This window comes from Anabrus simplex, chromosome 4 (assembly GCF_040414725.1).
Source record: "Anabrus simplex isolate iqAnaSimp1 chromosome 4, ASM4041472v1, whole genome shotgun sequence".
NCBI lineage: Eukaryota > Metazoa > Arthropoda > Insecta > Orthoptera > Tettigoniidae > Anabrus > Anabrus simplex.
Genome location: NC_090268.1, coordinates 8,608,303 through 8,630,896, shown reverse-complemented (window position 1 = coordinate 8,630,896; position 22,594 = coordinate 8,608,303). Strand labels below are relative to the sequence as shown.

At 39.5% G+C, this 22,594-nt stretch overlaps 1 protein-coding gene across 6 annotated transcripts in view; it reads right to left on the bottom strand.

The window, feature by feature from the left end:
* tai (taiman) overlaps positions 1–22,594 on the bottom strand; it is a 433,432-nt gene that overhangs the window by 117,787 nt on the left and 293,051 nt on the right. For all 6 annotated transcript variants that reach the window (XM_067145001.2, XM_067145000.2, XM_067145002.2 and 3 more), the window contains 4 exons: positions 20,772–20,952; positions 20,551–20,681; positions 16,891–17,121; positions 10,322–10,542 (listed from right to left, as the gene is read on the bottom strand). In XM_067145001.2, coding sequence (XP_067001102.2) covers positions 10,322–10,542; positions 16,891–17,121; positions 20,551–20,681; positions 20,772–20,952 — 764 coding nt within the window. The remainder of the gene's footprint in view (positions 1–10,321; positions 10,543–16,890; positions 17,122–20,550; positions 20,682–20,771; positions 20,953–22,594) is intronic.

Genomic DNA, 22,594 nt, shown 5'->3' with positions numbered 1-22,594 from the left:
TTCTCTCTGACTGGATGCGCCATTTTCCAGACTTATAGGCGCCTCCCTGCTAGCTCTGAGCCGAACGAGCCTAGGCCTGGTCGCTCAGCGATTAGGGGCTTGCTTTGCCTGCTACTACTGGCTGGAGATGTCCACTTAAACCCCGGTCCCACCACTTGTGAAATGAAAACAGACATAAACATCTATTGTCAGAATGTGCAAAGCCTAAACAATAAGCTGTCTGATTGTGAACTATCCCTGCCAGACTTAAGAGAAGTTGACGTGATTGGACTTACTGAAACATGGCTCTCTTGGGCTAGTGACAGTGAACTACCACTCAATGCTAATTACAGCATATTTCGTCGCAATCGCACTACTCTAGATGGTGGAGTGATGCTAGCAGTAAACAGTGCGTTACCGTGTAAACGTAGGACAGATCTCGAACGGAACTGTGAGTTAGTGTGGGTGGAGCCACTCTTTCCTTGACGCCCTGTACTTGTGGGATGTTACTACAGACCACCAAACAGCCCAATCAGTGACCTTGAACAGTGCCTGGACTCAGTAATTGCAGCTCTCCCTCATGGTGAAGTAATTTTAATGGGCAACTTTAACCTATCTATAAAGTGGTCTTCTCCAACTTCTAGACTGTCAGCTAACAACCGTGACACATGCTTTATAGTCAGTTTTATTAATAGCCTTGGACTAAAACAGTTTAATATGTACCCAACCCGTGGACCCAACACCCTGGACCTCATACTCTCCTCATTAGAACTTAAAACAATAACCCCAGGCAGAAACCTTTTCCTGTACGACCACCAGTCTCTCGATGCTACATTCCTCCTTCCCCATCCCTCCTCAAAGCCTCACAGCAGGACATCCTACCACCGGACCTACATCTGGTGCCGTGCCGACTGGCCTGCAATGTGTCGTGCCCTGGAATGCCTTCCCTGGAGTCTGCTCGAAATAGCCGATATCGAATCTGCTCTTTACCTGCTGTACGACTGGCTGCAAGCTGCAATTAAAGACTTCGTACCTGGATAACGGGCTACTACCAGCAAATATCAACACTAGATATCACAAGAGACCAGACTGTTACTATTTAATAAGAAGAAAGCTTGGCGCCTATGGAAAGACGTCCCTAACCCACACACTCACAATACCTTCATTAAAATACGCTGCCGCGCGAGGTTTATGGTCAGAAGAGACTACAAAACACACGTAGACACTGTCATTGAAAACGTCCGCAGTAATCCCAAGCGCTACTGGAGTCTCATCAACACACGGAGAAGGACGGAGCGGATTCCTGTCAGCGTGAACCACAACGATGCAACAGCAGACGGCGCCGATCGCAATGAACTGTTCAACAGGTATTTCTTCTCCAACTTCTCCCCTCCCTTACAAAACCAACCACTCCCTCCCGTTTGTACAGCTTCAAACAGAACCCTATCAAGCATAACTACTACACCAAGTGAAGTTCATAACCTTCTTCAAACTCTTCGTACCAACAAAGCTACCGGTGCCGACACTATAGGTCCTCTTTTCCTAAAAAATACTGCCAGCACTCTTTGCGTCCCTCTCTCTAAATTATTTAACAGATGTTTTGCTGCGGGCTATTTTCCTATTACCTGGAAACAGGCAAATATTGTTCCACTTCTCAAATCAGGCAACAAATTTAATATTTCATCTTACCGACCAATTTCTATTCTCCCCACACCATCCTTTATCTTTGAAAAAATTATACACCAGCGTCTCCTCGCATTCACTTTGCCGCATATCTCAACCAAGCAGCATGGTTTTCTACCAGGTGGCTCTTGTCTAACAAACCTGGCCACTCTGCATAGCTTTGCATCACATGCCATTGCAGCTAAATCACAGCTGGATATCTGCTACACAGACATTTCGAAAGCTTTCGATTCTGTAGATCATACTCTGTTGCTCCATAAACTCTCCAAACGATTTAATATACATGGCAGGCTTCTGACCCTTCTCGCTGGCTTCCTACATAACCGTTGGCAGAGAGTGGTAATAGTAGGCACTTCATCCTCATGGTTACAAGTCACCTCCGGTGTCCCACAAGGCAGTACTCTTGGCCCCTTGCTGTTTTCTTTGTTTATGGACGATCTGCCGTCCGAACTCAACGAGACAGCCAATACCCTACTCTTTGCTGACGACTGCAAGATATTTAGAGAGATCAGGAATCCAGCAGTTGCAGCTCTGCTACAGTCCTCACTTAATGCCCTCTCGAACTGGTGCCGTACTTGGAAACTTGTCCCCAATCCACAAAAATGCAGCCACATGACCATAACACTATGTAAATCTCTACCGACATCACATTACATACTCGACAAGCCCACCACCGTAGTTACGCAACAGCATGACCTAGGTGTGATATTTGATACAAAATTACAATTTAAGTTAAATTACAATTTAAGTCCCAACCAAGGCTATGAAATTACTCGGCATTCTCTATCGCTTCACAGAAATTTCTGACCACATTGCTCTTCGTCACTTCTTCCTCACGATCATTCAACCTCTCTTAAACTACTGCTCTCCGATTTGGACAACAGCCGCCCCCTCCAATACTAAGCAGTTAGACAGAGAAGTGTCCTCCTTTGCTGCAATTGTAAGGAACAGAAACCCCAAGCTCAGAAATCTGTCTACGCAGCAGGTTATAATGGCAATTAATATGTCACCGCTGCACATCAGGCGACAGGTAGCTGACCTGAGTTTCCTGGAACATCTTGTCTCATTCTTCTCTCTCCGTGTTCCTTCCCGCTCCACCAGAACCAAAGAACTTCTCCACATTCCCCACACTCAGCACTCAATAATTCAACGATCTTTCCTAATCCGCCTCCCAACACTTTAACAATATTAATAGGGGACAAGAGCTTGATATAGCATCAAATAAAAGCATATTCGAGGAGTGTAAATAGTCTCTTAAAGATACGTTGATGTGAAGGGATTATACCGTCATCTTGACCCACGACGACTTGGCTATGAACATGGACATTCTCATGGTTTTCGATTTGGACAGTTGTTATTAGTAGGCTGTGTACCTGATCTTGTTATATTTTGTTATGTTTGTTATATATTATTATGAAAGTTTACGTTTGTTAAATAGTCTGTTGACAGTGCAAGTGAAATTTGCTCAGTGTAGCTGTATCTTGTGCTTCGTGAATAACATACGTGATTTGTTTTTGGAAACTCCACTTAAGGGGAACTGAAAAGGGAGTGAAATTTTAAAATGAGCATATCTGCAGTATATCTCAAAAACTTTAACATGCTACAGAAGTGAAAAATGGTATTTTTTATCTCTATTAAAAATAAAGAAACATGTATTTTTGTTTTCAGAAAAACCACTTGGAGTGAAGAATTGAAAAATTATTTGAATTAATTGTATGAGGATACTTACATCTAATAAAATGACTGAAAATGGGGTTGAATTATTTTTTTAGGATACTAATATCTCAAAAACTGAAGATGTTACAGATGTGAAATTTGGTATTTGGAATCTCCTTTAAAAATAAAGTAATACGTATTTTTTTGTTTTTGGAAACCCACTTAAAAAGGGGGGAGGGGGGGTGAAGAGAATTGAAAAATTAGTTGAATTATCTGTATGAAGAAACTATTATCTCAAAAAGTAAAGATGTTGCAGACGTTAAATTGGTATTTGGAATCTGCTTTAAAAGTAAAGAAACAATATTCCTTTAATTTCAGAAAATCCAATTAAGGGGGAGGGGAGGGGGGGTGAAAGCATTGAAAAATTATTTGAATTAATTGTATGAGGATACTTGCATCTAATAAAAACTAAAAGTTGTTATAGACGTGAAAAATTGGTATTTGGATCTCCTTTAAAAACAAAGAAAAGCGCATTTTGGGGGGAAAATCATGTTGACGGGTGGGGGAGAAAAGGAATTGAATTCCTTTTATGACACATTTAAAAAACTGAAGGTGTTACAGTCGTGATAACTGGTATTTAGAAGATCCATTACTAATAAAGAAACAAGTTTTCTTTTTTTTTTTTTTTTTTGAAAATTCACTTAAGGGAGGAGAGTGTGAAAGGAAGTGAAAAAAGTGAATTATTTTTATGGGGATACTTATATCTCAAAACTGAAGGTAACAGACGTGACCACTGGTACTTGGAATAACCTTTAAACATAAAGAAACATGTCCTTTTTGGGGGGGAGGGGGGGAGTGGGGAAATCAAATTAATGGCAGCGCGGTACAAAAGGAGTTGAGACCAATTGATTTTACTGTTCATTATTTACTTGATTCTAATCATAAACCAACCATTTTTAATCTTTCCTGGGTTCGTTTTCAAAAACCATCTTTTGAAATAAACAATAGCAATGATATTGACCGTGCAATTGTTCACCTCTATAATAAGGTCAATAATGCACGGAAGTATATTATAATTTGTATTGCCAGAAATCTAGCGCACTTGCCTACACGCGACAATGGTGCTGGTCACATTGCCAGCAGAGACAATGGCAGCAGATGTAATTTACCGCCAAGTAGCGGTCTTGCATCTTGCTGCGGGGTCCAGAACAACAACAACAACAACAACAACAATAATAACAACAACAACAACCAAAATTCAACTAATATCACCCGCCCTAATAATAGTAACAATGTTCTGCACCGTTGTCAAAATGGGTGGACCACGCTGGAAACGGATCCTGGCCAGGTAATGACTATGAATGCAGTCCGGCCGCGGGTTCAGTACCGCCAAGGCACCCAAGACGACAGCACGCCGGATCTGCTCAAGGATTTGATCCATATGAAAAATGCTTATAGGAAAAGATGCCAAAGATTTAGGGACCCAGCTGACCAGGCGGAATACCTCGAGCTAGTTAAATGAAATACGTTTCATTATGATAGATCCGTACTGAACTGTGATTACAATAGAGTTAAACTAATGTATTATTAAGGTCCACCTTTTCAATACAAAATATACAGAGTTTAAATTACATAAATGATTAGGGACCAGTTTCGACCTAATATTAGGTCATCAGCCTAAAGCAAAATTAAAACATAAATACTGAAGAAATCAAACAATGTAAAGACACATAAGGTCTCGTAAATGCTATTTGCTTTACGTCACACCGACACAGATAGGTGTTATGGCGACAACGGGATGGGAACGGCCTAGGAATTGGAAGGAAGCGGCCGTGGCCTTAATTAAGGTACAACCCCTTAACCCCCGCAAACCCCGGCATTTGCCTGGTGTGAAAATGGGAAACCACGGAAAACCATCTTCAGAGCTGCCAACAGTGAGGCTCGAACCCACTATCTTCCGATTACTGGATAATGGCCGCACTTAAGCGATTGCAGCTATCGAGCTCGGTGTCTCGTAAATGTACATACTATGTGAGATATTGAGAAAAGAATTATAGAGACGTGCAGCACTATGTTAAAAAATAACTCCATGACAGAGATTCATAAAAAGTCCAGTGTGCATTAAACAGATGTTAAAGATAGGAGATTAGTATATTAGTATTAGTATAGTAGATTAGTATATGCTGGTTCCTTTAAGATGCTGTTATCCAACTGAAGAACAACTGGGACGAAGTTACATGGTTTTCCAAGATATTCATAGACGTAAAAACACATGGATGCTAGAAAGGCTCTTCTGTTTGATTTCTTTGGCATTTATGTTTTGATTTTGCTTTAGGCTGATGATGACCTAATATTAGGTCGAAACTAGTCCCTAATCACTTATGTAATTTAAACACTCTATATTTTGTATTGAAAAGGTGGACCTTAATAACACAATAGTTTAACTCTATTGTACCTGGAGCTAGCCCGGGAAGTACAAAATCGATTGCTGGAAAGAAAGATTGAAAATGGGAGGAACTTTGCCATCAGATCATGAATTTGGCAGATTATATATAAAATGTTAAGCAGTAAATTATAAATTTCAGTATAGGTAACACCGTAGCGAAGCACGGATATCTTGCTAGTTTTATATAAAAATATGACATGTCATAGAAATCGACGGTCTAATCATCATCATCATCCTCCTTGGCTCTATACAGTACAGCATTACTAGTCTTACTGCATGACCAACATCATCTCCACGCTGGCAAGACATGCGTGGCAATGTTTGGACACCTCCCCTTTATCTTTCTGTCAGACTGTGTTTTCTCTTACGACCCCAATGGCGTGAGGTTTGCAAAGCTCTTCTGCCTTTCGAAGCATTTTCTCTAACCTGGTATAATGTATAATATTCCACTGGAACCCATCTTCTACTAGCTGGTATCATGAGTGATTGCTAGAATTTATCCATATTGGTACTTTTAAAATAACAACATAAACAACAAAATCTTCTGGGTAATGAATGTTATTGCCATTACAGTTTCTAAGAAAGTAAATACATATTGTGGTTTTATATACACAAGAAATGAAAACAATGGATTTAAAACCAAACATCTGAGAATATCTTAACTCTACACAAATGAATAAAAGGTACTGTATGTTATCTTCCAAACTGACTAAAAAGTAATCAAATTTATTACAATAATTCAATATAGCCCTCGCTCTATGCTTTGAATATCAAAAATTTCTTGCAATTTGTATCCTCCTCCTTTGATTGAAAATAAATAAATAGAGCAACATATATATGCACAATATCCAAATATCAATTGGTTTAGAATTTTAAGAACCATCATGAAGAATGTCAACAACAATTTGTACCATGACGTGAATTACAGCTGACCTTTCATGATAATTAAGCAGATAAATAAATAAGACCTGCCATCATAACAGTTCCTTCTCTAATTCCTAGATAACTTTGTGAACGCACCCCTCGGCATTGTGTGCACTCTCACTTTAGCATCACAAGAAAGTTTTGTGTTGTGGCACTATCTAACTGATAATGAATATGACGGGAGTGTTTAAAGTGTGCGTCATGATGAAGAAATACTGGCAGAGAGAAATTCGGACTGAGAATGCAAATGGGGTTTAAGTTAAAAGTGAAGGCAGTGATAGTGAAACAGATCAACCAACCAACTCGGCACAAACAGAAAGTTAGCATTTTAGCTCGTGCAGGTACGAGTGTAATTACTGGCAATGTAAATACAAGCAATAGTGATCATGATACTTTAAATATTGTAAATATTCTGAACATGCGCACTCCACCCTTTGTGAAGACATTCCCCAATACTACCACAAAAATGGAAGATTTCAATGTAAATACTGGAGTTCAATATCAGAGAGATGAACCTTCAATTGCTTGGAAATGGCTTAACTTTTTATGACTAATGCATTGCTTCTGTGTTTAGCAGATACAAACCAGTATAATGAACAGAATCCAAACGTCAGAAATTATCCTAAAAACTTGAAGTAAAAGATTGTGACAGCTGAGGAAATTAAAAAATATTTGATAATTAAAGGACAAGTGATCTCTTGTGTACAGATAAACTTGTATCCAAATTCTGTCATTCCTAAAAACAGCAGTAGGAACATATTTTTTGACATTCTGATTTCACTTCAATGTACTACAGTTCCTAAAAGTTTCAACTGATGTCATGAATTAACTTTTTTTAACATCCAAAGTAACTAAAAACTCGTCAAAATTGAAGTTTACGAGCTGCAAGGATGGTGTCAGTGTCAGTGTCCAATTGTGTTGAGCATATCCTCTCTAATTCTTAGTTGATGTAAAGCTACCAAATATCAAATACCTCTTTGAAACAACACATTTCATGCGATACCACATTTTGTGGAATAACACCAGTTAACATATTTACCCCATTGTAAGCAGACCTTTTTTACTTTTTCTTTTTTGGTTTAAAAAGAGGGTCTCCAATTACAAATGTAACTCTTTTAGGTCCAACGTCCAGTTTAACTCGACACCCACTTGGCTTCATTTGTTCTTACATGTACCTACCATCTACCGGATAATATATTAACTCCGTAGAGCTTAAACAAGAATTATCTGCTCTCAAAAGAACGCACCTTAGGTATTCCACGGAACTATTTGTAAAAAATACGAACATATGTTGGCCGCATGATCATAACAGCTGTGTTTACATTCCGTAGTTAATGCTCCCTGTTAGACAATACATGCGTATTTCTTGGGTTGTATTTGTGATTTTTTTGTAATCATAGATGAGAGGGATGAACAGAGTGGCGACGATGATAATCATGTATGTGAATCAGATGACGACTTTCGTGATTTGTTGAGTGAAAGTTATGGTGACAATGATGATAGTGTACGGAGTGTAAGAAACAAAGAACTGAACCCAGCACATCGTACAAAGACTCTTCAGATTTCAAGGATGAACTAATAATGACAGCTACAGGTGAGGGCCTATCACAGCTGCATCCAAAGACAAAGTGTACAAAAATGTGACCAACCATGACAAAGAGTATTCGACAGGGCAAAAATTCCTGGACCACAGATTCCTGCAAGCTGCGTCACCCCAATACAGTATTCTTTACTTCAACACTGAAACTAATGCATATGCTTAGAGCACAAATTGGCAACAAAACTTTGTCAAAGTTCTCTGCTTAGCACGACTGTGCACGTGTGAAACAGGAACGAACTGTTGGTATTCTTAGGCATCGTCGTCATCAATATGAGAATAATAATTCTTTCAGTCAAGTGATGACATGGAAACTATTTCTCCAAATATTCTGGATGTTGCACTTAGAGGCAGTTCCCAATTTAGATCGCACTTTGAAAACCAGAATACAAAAGTCGGAAATTTTCCCGAATACATCGAAAACAGGCGCACAGAACTGTTTATACCAGGAAAGAATGCATCAGTAGATGAATCTGTTGTGGGATTCAAGGGAAGAATCTCTTCAAAAAAAAACTTTCAAAATGGAGAATTTGCATATATGTTTCGGCCAACTCTGTAACTGTATCTGTATTTTTATAGCATATAATGGGAAAATCACTACAGAAAGCTTCATCAAACCATCCCCTCCTTTCACTTCTAGAATAGTCCTTCAACTTTATAACAATCTTCAAGAAACATAAGCTGATATTCCTGGACACCATATTTTCACCGACCATTTCTACGCAAGGCCAACACTTGCCACTTAACTTCTAGCTTTGAAATGTCATCTTACCAGAACTCTGCTTCTTAATAGAAAAGATGTTCCTACTTCTATCAAGAAACCAACCCTTAAAAATAAGGAAAGGTAGCATGCCACAATGGTGAAACTGCACTAATCCTTGCTTGGCGCGACAAAAGAGTTGTAAGTATGTATGGAGTACATCCTCATCATAGAAGATCAGAAGGAAAGTGAAGGGACAAGCAGATGATGAAATTGTAAATAAACCAAGCAAAGTTGTGAATTACAACACAGACATGGATGGCGTTGATACAGCCGATCATTTGATTGCAACATATTGCTTCCTCACTCAAATGGAGGAGAATTATTTTTCTAGGGTATGAAGGTTTTAATTATAAATACCTACATACTCTATGTCCAGAATGCCAAAGAAAATCATACTAAGCTCATGAAACATGTCAATTTGGTAAGAAAGCTGGTCAAGGAACTTGTTGCAGACTTCCGTAAAGGAGGGTAGTAAACTTAAGAAGGTGCTGGCATTCCACTCCACGTGAAGAGCAAAGTTGCACATCATCATTCCACACCCAGAAGGATAGCAATAGGACTTTATCGTGCGCTCCAAGCAAAATGTTCCGGAGGAGGACGAGAGACAACTTACATTTACATGTGGACTTCATGTGGGGAACTGCTTCAAACGGTACCACACAATGAAAAATTTCAAGTTGCGAACAGGTTAGACATGTTTCTCAGATACATCTAAACTAAATTCTTGCTTGAGATAAACTTTATTTTATTTTATTTTGTTTTGTTTTAATTTCATCACTGATCATGATTTTTCCAAAATTTGCTTGGACTAGATAAATACTATCAGTTAAAATCAGCTGGACTGTGAAGGGTTAAAAAATTATAAACTTTTTCCAAACAAATATTGTGACACCACATTAATAGGTAAAACTGTGTGTGAAAATTTTGCATAGAAATACAGATAAGCTGGTAGTGAAATTAATCTAATTCTCCAACATAAGTTTGGTGTTAATAGCATCCTCATTCTTTAAAGGAGAACCATGCTGCATTTTGACTCAAAATGACCTTGATTTTTAATACAGTAACTTCCTTCCTTTTTTTCAAATGACTTTAATTTCAAATACCGTGGTCTTGGCACAAAAAATGCTAAATCCTTTATCAAGGAATGTATGCAGTGCTCCAGAAAGAATTCTTAATACAGCATGGTTTACTAATGTTACATTCAATATCATAAGGCCCTAACGCTCACCCTGCAAGTCCCCAAGCTGATTCATGCAAAACATAGTAGACATACCCAATAATGGAGTGTGAGGCCATTATGAAGTCAGGCTCCTGTACAGACTTGAAGAGCCTTGATTTTGTCTGCACTTGCAGGTATTTGTCAGGAGTTTTCACCCTCAGGCGGTAGATGGCACTGGTACTCTGACCATTGTGTAGAGCTTCCTTCAGATGGTTGTTTAACTTCGGCAAATCCTGCTGGTGACACAGGTCCTGGATCACTCGACCCGGCAAATCCTGAATGCAGAATATCAATATTCCAACAGCTTTTTCTACAACCATTATGCTTTTACCAACTGGGAGGGAGGAGAATAATGATCAAATTTGCAAAGTAACTTTAAATAAACAGAGCACCATCATACAGAATCTATAGAAAAACGATCAGAAAGAGCTAGGTAAACGTTAAAGCTTAGGCTGAGGATAAAAAGGCACTAAAAATGACAAATATAGGCATAAATGAAGCATCAAGAAATAAACTAGTAAGTAGCACAGTTTGATGATGATGATGATGATGATGATGATGATGATGATGATGATGATGATGACGATGCTTCTTGTTTAAAGGCTGATGGCATAAGATGAAACTAAATTAAATAGGCCTACTAATACAATTTAAAATTTACCCACTGACTAGGACTTAAAAAATGACAATGATGAGGAAAATGATTTTGAATTCATAATATGTAGACCTAATTCGCATACTTCATTTTCCTATAAAATGATTTTAAAACAGATTATAATGTTATAAAATTGAAGAAGGCCTTTGAAATGAAATCATTTATAGTAGAACCTTGATTATACGTTTCCGGAAAATACATTTTCCCGCATTATTTGTTCAAATTACGTGGTCCTGCGAGCATCCTAATTAAATCACGTTGTAAAAATCCCATATTATCCGTTCCTCGAAGAAACTATTTCCTGGGTCAACCGTCCAGAAATTCCAGTCCCATCAACGCTAAATCCTCGATCACGCGCTTTTCAAGAAACTGTATCTCACGAAAGGACGGCTATGGCATACTTACGGATCTTGGTGTTAACGTCTCATCATTGCAGTACCAGTAATTTGAGGAAGTACTATACTATAAAAGCGATTGGCAGCGAACTTGCATAAGGGACCATCTTAGCCATCGCATTCCGGTGCTATTGTGTACAGGAGACAGAGCACATTTCTTCGACAGCTCTACTTGAACACGAAACAAATTTCGTCAAATGTTCATACTCGCAAAACGTCTAGGTTATGTCGAGGGTTAGATGTTTATTGTTTTACTTTTTTCGAGTGTATCGCCGAACAGGTTTTCAGCATTTCCCTCAGGGCACTGTATAGTCACTGGGCTTTCAGGCAGGAATAGAAACTGCTCCTTCTTAAGTAACACAAATTTACAGTAGTATTTTAATATTATCGTACACAATTATGTTATCGAGACCAGAACAGATGTTGCACCTTACATACATAAAGCCATGGGAGGTTTTGAGATTGCCTATTACTGTTTTCGTCCTAATATAAGACTGGGAATTTCACGTTTTTGTGTTAAAATGTTGTGAAAACTGCAGTCGTCTTATTTGCGCACGTTACATTTAAAGCTTTGTACCATTTCGCACTCGTACCGACTTGTGCAACGAGCGCGCTTTCCAGCTGAGCTCAAGGTCGCGAATAATCGTCATTTCGGAAGTGTTAATGATATTTTTTCCCTTTCCGATTATGATCAGTGACGGGCAGGATTGAATTTAATGCATATGAGAACTTGAAGATCGATACTTATATTCAAAACCATATTCTCGAGTTCAACATAACCTTGAAAAGCCAATGTAGGCCTAATTTACGTGGTACAAGATTTCCATAAACTGACTACGAACAGTATACCGGTGACCAAATTACAACGGAAGATTAAAAAAAGAGGATTTCGCCATCATGTTGGGCACTTTTGTATCTAATGTGCTTTATTTTATTAGATCACAGACAGAGAATTGAAAACTACTTGTGGTCGATTGTACCATATTAGATTGTTCGACGAGTTTGGCTCTGGCTGATCAAAGTTGTCGAACTGAAAGAAGTTTTCAGAGGAAACTGACAAAGTTTCCCCGGTAAAACTGAATGTAAAGTTTTGAGATTTTTAAGTCGCGTACCGGTAATTAATGTTTGAAGCCAGCCCCGTGATCTAACTTGCCTGCCTCTCACCCGGAGGGCCCAGGTTCGATTACCGGCCAGGTCAGGCATTTTTACCTCAATATGAGGGCTGGTTCCAGGTTCACTCATTCTACGAATTACCTTTAATTGAGGAGCTATTGAATGGCGAGATGGCGGCCCCAGCCTAGAGAGCCCGGAATAACGGCCGACAGGATTTTTCACACTGACCATGCGTCATCTCTTAATCTGCAGGCCTTCGGACCAAGGGCGTTCGCTTGGTAGGCGGAAGGCCCATTGGGGCTGTAGTTTGGTTTAGGGGTGTTTGTAAGATTATATGTAAACATATTTCATCTTTGTGATGTTTAGCCAAATTGTTGATGGTTCATTCATTCCCAGATTTTCCGTTTTCCCGTGTAGTACGTTTTTTTCCATAGTCCCGCCAAAAACGGAGAATCGCGGTTCCACTGTATTTTATTCAGTTCAAAAGCTCAAAATTTAGCTAAAAAGTACAGTCAAAAAAATAAAAGCATAGAAAACATGAAATGAAAAGCTTTAATAAGCTGGCCATTATCAGTCGTGAAACAGGAGGCAATGTGACTGTCTTCCTGGAAGCACCACCTGCTACATCCATGTGGCATGGGAGCCATGAAAGGTAATTCTGGTGCCAGCAGGTCGCGGTGTAACAAGCTCAACAAGGCAGAAATGTTCACTAAGTGCCGATGTGTACTGTAGAGCTTCAAGGATTGCATAGAGCTCTGCTATGTACATGCTACAGGTTTCTGATACAAGAACAAGCAACCTCTTATTATCAACAGTGAACTCGCAGCCTACTTTCGCTTCTGTCTTTAAACCATCAGTGTAAATAACTACTCACGCTAACAACAGACATGAAGAGCCTCTGATAAATGTAGGGATCCATGAACACCTTTGTGGCGGTTCGCTGATTCAGGATTATTTCAGGTCATTGTATTAACCCCGGAGGTACCTTACTTCGTCGTCTAACAAGGCGCATAGGTAGATCAAACTCTATAATTGCCTTCCAAGCATGTACCACCCCGCTTAATTTCTCATGGATAAACAGCGTACACAACATAAGATTGATACTGAAGCCTCCACCCCATCAATACATCCATCTACACACCATCATTCACAGTACCGGCCTCGACCCCCCAAGAGCCATCCCCAGCCGACAACCACAAATATAGTTCTTAAAACATCACAGTGAAAAATGATGTACAGTTGTGACAATTGTCCAATTCACAGACCGTCTAAAACAAATGATACAATTAAAATAGTAAAATAAGTCCTCTCTTCTTGGATTGTAAAAGGGTCACGTAGTATAAAAGGACATGTCATTTGCAAATGTTTTTGTTGTTTTGATCCGCATAAAAATTGAAACTTGCAATGCTACGTATGCACTGATAGTAGTATTCTTGAAGTGTCCACTATTTTGCGTTAAAACTTATGGCTAATTGGTTAAAAGATTATGATGAAACAGCGTACAGCCGACACAGGGATAGCTTGGGTGAAGTGGTATCTGTTGCATATTCGAAGCACAGAAAAACAGTGTTTGCTGGTACCTTAGGTGTACAGGCAGCACATCACATTCAGCGAGCAGGCTAGCGACGGGACTTGTACAGTAAGCTCCCGTTGCCAAACTAACTCTGCTGTGGTGGATGCTATTCAGTTTCACAAGAATGCTTTGCCTTGCTGATCCATATGCTGCACTGCAGTAGCCTAAACTCGATACAATATGTGCCCTATAATACCCTATGAGCACTGTGCAAGCAGCACCCCAACATAATGCTGCTAAAAACTATGTAGTGCATTATTCCCCTACATAGTTCACGAAGGCTTTCCCTGTAACTTTAAGTGTTAACCCCAAGTACCATATTTACTTGCATATAACTCGCCACTGCGTATATCTCACACCGCATTTTTAACATTTGAAATTGCAGGGAAAAAATCCCCATACATAACTCGTATTTAATTTCTGATGTCATAAAGACATATGGTACACACATGAAATAAAGTTTGGGTATTCCGTGGACGTGCCTACATTAAACGTCGCAACTGTACCAATTGCAGTTACGGTACTTTGTACGTGGCAGTACAAGAAGAAGCTGCATTTCTTTCTACCTGCAGAATGGCAGAAGCTAACTGTCATAACAAAAATACCTAACTCGCAAACTCCCACCACAAGGCCGCATTCCTAGCCAGTCAGTCACGCTCGGCCATCCCTCTCACGCTTCCGTCTTATCACTACCTGTCTGGCAGAGCTGATCACATGAACTGGGAGTGTTTCGCTGTCCAGGCAGTCAAGTGATCATAGTATTAGGTATCGTCTATCTGTTGTATTGTCAACAATTACCAGTATTCTGTCTTCACATTTCATTGTTGTTTCTTAGTTAAGTTTTCTTGTGTAGGTTGATCATTAAGTTATGGAGAAACATGGCAGTTAAATGGCTGGGTTTAAACTCAAAGTGATAAAATATGCTGAAGAACATGGTAACGGAGCTGCCGGTCAAGAATTCAGTGTGATTGAGTTTAATGTTTGCTACTGGTGTAAACAGAAAGCTGCGCTACAAACCACCAACTGAACACGTAAGGCATTCAGAGGGCTGAAAACTGGTAAGTTTCCTGACCTGGAAGAAAAGTTGCTTCATTACATTACAAAGTTGCAAAATGATGGCTTTAGTATCTCGCATGAGATGCCGCATTTCAAAGCAAGTGAACTAGCAATTAAACGAGGAATCAGCTGTTTGAATCTGAAAGTGAGCCAGGGTTGGATCCGCAGATTCACGACACAAAAGGGATTGTGTCTGTGAAGGCGAACATCTTTCTGTCAGAGAATTTCAGTGACAAAATCGTAGATTTTCATCGCCATGTGATAGCAATGCAGAAGAAAAACAATTACCTCTTATCTCAAACTGGCAATGCAGATCAAACCCCAATAAAGAGAGAATCTAGCGTGCTTGTATGTACAACTGGGTGTCAAAAACAGCATTGCACTGTCATGCTAGCAATAACCACAGACGGAAGAAAATTGCCACCGTACATTATTTTCAAAAGAAAAACGGTGCCTAAAGTGAAGTTTCCCAAAGGCATTCATGTTTGGGTTCAAGAGAAAGAATACAGCTCTTGTCCACGACTGGGTCCGGACAGTATGGTGAGCACGGCCAGGTGCACTGCTTCAATGCCCGGCAATGTTAGTGTGCGACAGTTTCCGCGGACACTTGGTGTAAGACTCGAAGAAACGTCTTCAGGAAATGAAAATTGATCTCATTATAATTCCTGGTGGACTCGTACATTGTCTACAGTCCTTAGAGGTTTCCGTCCACAAGCCCTTCAAGGACACCATATGTAAAGTGAATGAATGGCAGGAGAGGAGCAAGAGCTGACGCCAGCAGGCAAAATAAAGAGGCCATCAGTTGAACTTGTGTGCATTTGGGTTATGCGGCATGGTGTCGAAAGATGTTATTGTGAAGAGTTTCTTGAAGATGGGCATCGCAAATGCATTGGACGGAAGTCAGGATGTTGCAGTATGGGATGGTGATCAGAATGATGCACATGAGAATAGCTCAGTAGTTTTGCATAGCTGTTGAAATTGTGACCATAGACGTGGATCTCCAATTTTATGTGGAATCTGAGATTAAAGGCAGTGACAATGAATAGAGCAGGTATGCTAGTTGTCTTGTTTCAATAGCCTAATGCAAATTTTAGGTTTTTTCGGGAATACGATCTTTCGCACACAAATCCCCGCATATATCACGCACCGAAATGTTCACACTTATTTTTGGTCAAAACAGTGTGGAAATACAGTACTTGTAGGAATTTCCAGTTTGCCTTTTCCACATGAAAAATTGTCTTATTTGGACACATTTCCTCCTCATCCAAATTTCATTACCTTTGTCTTGGTGGAGTTTATATCCAGTTCATTTGTGACTATCAGAATCTATAACTATTATAATGAGTAAAGATCCCTTAGTTCCATATTTCGAATACTGCTTTCATCATTGTTTTATTACTAGAAGACAGATTAAGGTTAAATTTCAGTCATTCAGTTTCCTTGAGTTGTTGCTATTGATGTTATTGATATGTCACACATTTTTCACGGAACGGTATTTTAGTGTTCATTAGTTGACAGTATTGAATGACCTGCATAAGCAGAAACATATCACGAAGAAGCAGTTGACAATATCATAAAATCCTTCTTTTCTCCTTTCTTAGACTTCCACAATGGCAGCAAATAATGCACAAAAGAAAAATGTGATGTGAGGTAATACAGTACATAATTAGGTACAATACAATACATGAACGTTTTCCATACATAGGCCTACCTAACCAGCAGTAAGGGTATGAATGATATTGCATTACCACATAAGGATTTCAATATTACTCAGGTCATAAGCAATGGTCTTTCCTGTTATTAGTATCAGTCACCAGCGGGAAAAACTTACCTTATTGAGGTACTGAAGATAGTTCCCAGAAACACCTGTGGTATCGACACGGGTGATCTTTCCATTAACATCCAGTCTCATAGTAAACTGCTCAATAGGTGTGCAGTTTGATTTTTCGTTTTGGGGAATGCGACGTGCAACACACATTAGACATGGACTCAAATCAGACTCGGACGACACATCACCTCCTTCTGTTTTCTCGCTAGGATAGGGCAGCAATGTGGAAGAGATCTGGAATTAAAAGATTAATTCAACAGATTAAATTTATATTTATTAACAGTAAATTCTATCACTATTTAGGAGAACTAGCTACTGTGTAGCCATCATTGACAGGTTGGTTTTGTAGTACAGTAATAATATGAGTGAGAGCATACAGTATCAGCTTAAAACTGAGGAGACAATTAGTTCAGACATATGTATGGAGCGTCCAGAAGTGAGAACTGGCAGAGATAAAGAGGACAGAAGCCTCTGAACAATGGTGCTATAGACGAATACTGAAATTTCTTGGACAAATAGAGTTACTAATGACGAAGAGTTGGAGAAACCCTGAGCTTGTCAATGAATATGAAGAAATACATGGACTGGACATATAACCAGACATGAGAGTTTACTAGCCTTCATCCTGGAGGGCTCTGTGGAAAGAATGAATTATAGAGGAAGGCCTAGACTGGAAAATATTGGTCAACTGGTGGAGGAGCTGGGATGCCAATCTTATGTAGAACTGAGGAGAATGGCAGAGATGCTGCCAACCAACCTCAGGGTTGTAAACAGTAGTAGTAGTAGTAGTAGTAGTAGTAGTAGTAGTAGTCATTGTAGAGTGCAGACTTGAACATTGAAAAGTGTAATTTCCTACAGAACTATTACGTATCTAAATTATCCTAGCCAGGCCGTCTGTAAAAACAGCAAGGCAGTGCATAGATTACGGTACGTGCAGTGAATAAGATTTTTTTAAATTGCATGTCTCTCAGCATTATGTGAGAAACAGCATAGGGAGGTCACCATACGTTGTTCCTAATGTAAAGTGCGAGTTGCTGACTTGTGATGATGTCACTTTTTGCAATCATTCATAAGTGTACACAACTTAAATACTATATGCCTACATACATATGCACGATGCTCTTGTTCATGTAGATGATGACAGTTCCAGAGCGGTAAGGAGTTGTACACTCTTCCGCACCACAAGCACCTCTTCCACATGTACCACACACAGAGTACAGTAAAACCTTGATAATTCCAAATCCGTTAAATCAAAATCCCGCCTAATTCTAAGAAGCTCTCGTTCCCAGAAACATGAGATACGTTTTGCATGTTATTTAAATTGTTTAATTCGAACTACGGATAATTCGTAATTCGAAGTACAATGTCGGCCCCATTACCGAAATTCAGACTTTTAATTCAAAACTGCCTTTACATTTTAAAACAATAGTATGTTACAGAGTAATTTAAATTCAAAATTTATCCGTGTCATGATAGAACGCATGTTCCAGAACATGGAGGGGTAGCTTTCCGCACTTACACTCACTTCGATGTGTCTACAGTGTGCTTCATAATTGCTAAGTTGAATGAATTCTAAATTCTTTTGTATTAAACCTTTTAAGAAGGCTGTAATATCATGCAGCAGGCAGTGTGCGGAAAAACAGAATCCGCGAACACTGGTGATGCCAGCAGTTGACGAAAAAGCGTGGCTCATATAACCATTTCATAGGCACTGAACAATATTTTCATTTCCGATGAAACTGCATTGTTTTCTTTTAATGCCGAGCCCAAACGGTCTTATGATTTTGAAGGAGAAAGTGCCAGCCGGCGAATCATACAAGGGTGGGGCTCATTGCACTGTGTTGCAATGCACACGGAAGAGAGAAACTTTATCTCCTCGTCGTAGGAAAGTTTGATAAGCCACAATGTTTTAAGGGTGTCGGGCACTTTCCGTACAAGTACAAGGCATCTAAAAATGCAAACAGTACAGTAATCCAAAAAATAATGCATTTGCACAGGGGAACCAGCATAATTTATCCTCGTCCTAGAATTGTGTGATTTTTTTCCTTTCGTTCCATGAGGTTACGTTTGTCAGCGATTTATCCAAGTGCATTATTTGAACATTGTAAATGCACCTTGTTGGATACATTTTGGAAATAGCTTTTTCCATGGCATTTGAAAGGTTTAAACTCTGAAGCAAGGAGATTGCATGCATTAATGGGTCTTAGAATACTTTGTGACGCGGCAAGTGTTTAACATTTCTGAAGTACGAGAGAAGTGCCATGGCGGGAAATCGTATAAGGATAGAGTCATAGGAAAGTTCGATTAGCCACGATGTTTTAAGGGCATCGAGTACTTTCTTCGTAAGTACAAGGCATCCACAGAATGGAGCCAGCATAGATTTCTCCCCGCCTTTGAATCGTGCTTTTTTTTTCTTTCTTTCTTTTTTTCTTTCTTTCTTTCGTTGCGCGAGGTTACGTTTCTCAGCGAGTTATACTGAACAAGATAGACTTCACCAGCTTGAAATCTACCCCATCATTCTAGTAGTAACCAAAAACCTAGGGAAGCTGGATCCCATGCTTTCACTCTGCACTTGTTCCCAAGGGGTTGCCCCTCTCGCGGCCACCCTAGGCAGACTTGAGATGTTTTAAAGCCATGCCTGAAATCATCCCCCCTAAATGCCACCCCACTCCAATCAGGGGCCTCTGTAGCCGAACCAAGCAGCCACCAAGGTAATACCCACCTTATCGTAGCAGTTACTGCCCGGGGTTCGATGTTAGACGGTTGACTGAGGCTATGAGCACTACAACTCCGATCCTAAAAAACCCTGCAATAGCATGTACAGAGTGATAAGTTTACATTAACAACATAATTAATAATAATAAGTTGTTCTGGCATTTGGCTGTGCGAGGACCTGCATTATGACGCGGATACTACTGCTGAGTCCATGACGCTCCCACCCGACAGGCAGGGGATACCGTCTGGGCTTTCAAGAGTAATCACACACGTAAGAGGTCTCTCCCCAAGCAACACGCACATGATTCTGATTCAATCTACAACCAACACCCTAAAAAAAAGCCACATAACACTTTGTTCTCTTCTACAACAGGCAGGGATTACCTGTGGATGTATTCAGACCCTTCCATCCACTGGGGTACAATTCATGGTCCTGTAACCACAACAGATATCCGCGCCTAGGTCACCCCTTTTAGTTGCCTCTTACAACAGGCTGTATTTGAGACTCTACCTACAAGGGGCAAGTTTTTATTATTGGTGTTTTCCAACATGAAATGTATCAGTAATGGCTCTCGGCAGATATATCAGTAATTTCATGCCCAGCCATAAAATAATTTTTTATACAACTTCTGTAAAGTGCATACTTTTCTGAAAATTAATCAGTGGAAATGTGTGCAAAAATACTCAAAAATACCTTTGTTCTTATGAATGAGTAAATTTTAGCCTAGGGTTTCTCCAGTACGCCTTCCACTCAAACACTAACTTCTATGCCAAACATTCCAGTAGATTCCACAAACGTATTTTTTAAAATGAAATTTTATTACAGAGGACCACACTGTTATTTAAAATTAACTTGTCATTGTAGCTTCCATAGCTTATTACTGAAGAGCAGGAGATTGGATAAAAATAAAGTAACAAATCTTTCGAGAGAAAAACATTATATATTACCTGCATATTCTCATACTTGGTTACACGTTGCTGTTTCTCTTCCATAGTCTCATCCTCATCTTCTGGTGGTTTGATCAGCAGCCGGCAGTTGACACTACGATTTCGATGGGCCTGTGGCTCACTGGTCCAACCTGTTACATTTTGACCCAACATTCTCAATTTCTTTATCAATAATGTAACTGAACTATTCATTAACAAAATACTTTCATGCTCATTCTTACCTGTTGAAGTGATCGGCAAGAGAATGGAACTAAAACGTGTGGTGTCTCCCAGATGGATAAAGTTATAGATACTTTTGCCCAGAACTTCGTCTTTCGTGTATTTGATGAACTGAGACACGTTTTCTGAGACATATTCCACATTGCTCTCTTTATTCACCACAAATAAGAAGCCCTCTAGGGCCTGTGAATAAAAGAAATATCAATATATGTAAACCCTTCATGGCTTGGAAATATTCAAAATATTTTATAGACTATTGCAATTACAGCGAAAGAAATTTCAAAAACCAAGTAACACAATGAAAGAGAATTTTAAAATAATAGAAATAAAGAGGATTAGGCCTATACATTTCAAAGATTTCCACCCAAACTTCCTAACACTAAGTGTATTGATATTAGTTCACTGGGGTTCAGCTCTAATATGAGCAGATAATTCAACCATAAGGACAAAATTTAAAATCAACGACTCGCAATAAGAACTGTACACTTCCATCCAATACGATACAAAAATCTCAGTGATAATGAATTTACCTACATAAACCATGATCCTAAAGCAATACAAATTCAAATCACTACAGCCAGTGTCAAATGGGAAGCCATATCCTTTGCGATCATTTTTATGAAGTAAAAATATTTTGGATGGCGCAAACGATAGCAAACGCCGTAAAATTTTCCGCAGAGTGCAGCACATTTGGAGGGTGTGATAAAGCGACAACATAGCAACTGCAGAGTTGGAAAATTGTCAGTAGCCTCTCGATGAAAAAACATTTCCCATTTGACAAAAACTATAAGTGCTAAAGAGCGGTAGTAATAGCAGAAGTACACCAAGGCTATGTTTAATTACTTCAGTTCATCACGAGATCATAGCTTCGTTTATGCAAACATGAGAACAAGGTGCCTATGCCTACAATAAGCATACGAAGCCACTGAAGGAGTTTTCATACAATTTGAGAGTATCCATCAACATTTCAAAGACGAATAGGCTATACTTTATCTCACAGCTGAACAGGATTATTTAAATCATGTATGTTTTTGTTAGGTTTTGATAAATTCAAAAGTTTCCTCATATGGAACATTCATCTGTTCCTTTCTATTACAATCAACCAGCATTCTCTTGAAAAACAGTGCACCCTGGTAACAGATTCTGTATGTTTGTAATCCAAACACACTACATTTAAGTGTAACATAGTCAATCACACTTGATCCACACTCTAACCTTCTGAGCTATCCTTACGGGGTTTGGTTGTGTATAATGTACACACAGCTCAAATATCCTGACATTAATAACTGAACCAAAGGACTACACACTGTGCAGAGTGCAACTGTAGAAATGCTACAACACACATGGAGAGAAAATAACTTCTGCAGACAAACTAGTAGTAATATGACATTCTGAGCTGACTAAACTATGTGAATCCATCATTCACTACTGGATGACATTTTTCAGGACCCTCTTCAACATTAGTGGTTTATAATAAAATCCATTCCTTCTATCAAACAAATGAGACAGGGAATTCTAAGTGAGACAACCTTAGAATTTTATTTTATAAACCAAACCCCATGGCACAACAGCCCCGAAGGGCCATGGCGTACAAAGGCCTGCAGATTATCAGGTGTCATGTGGTCAGCACAACGAATCCTCTCAGCCATTATTCTTGGCTTTCTAGACCGGGTTCACCATCTCACCGTCAGATAGCTCCTCAATTGTAATCACGTAGGCTGAGTGGACCTCGAACCAGCCCTCCGATCCAGGTAAAAATCCCTGACCTGGAATCAAACCTGGGACCTCCAGGTAAGAGATAGACACGCTACCCCTACACCGCAGG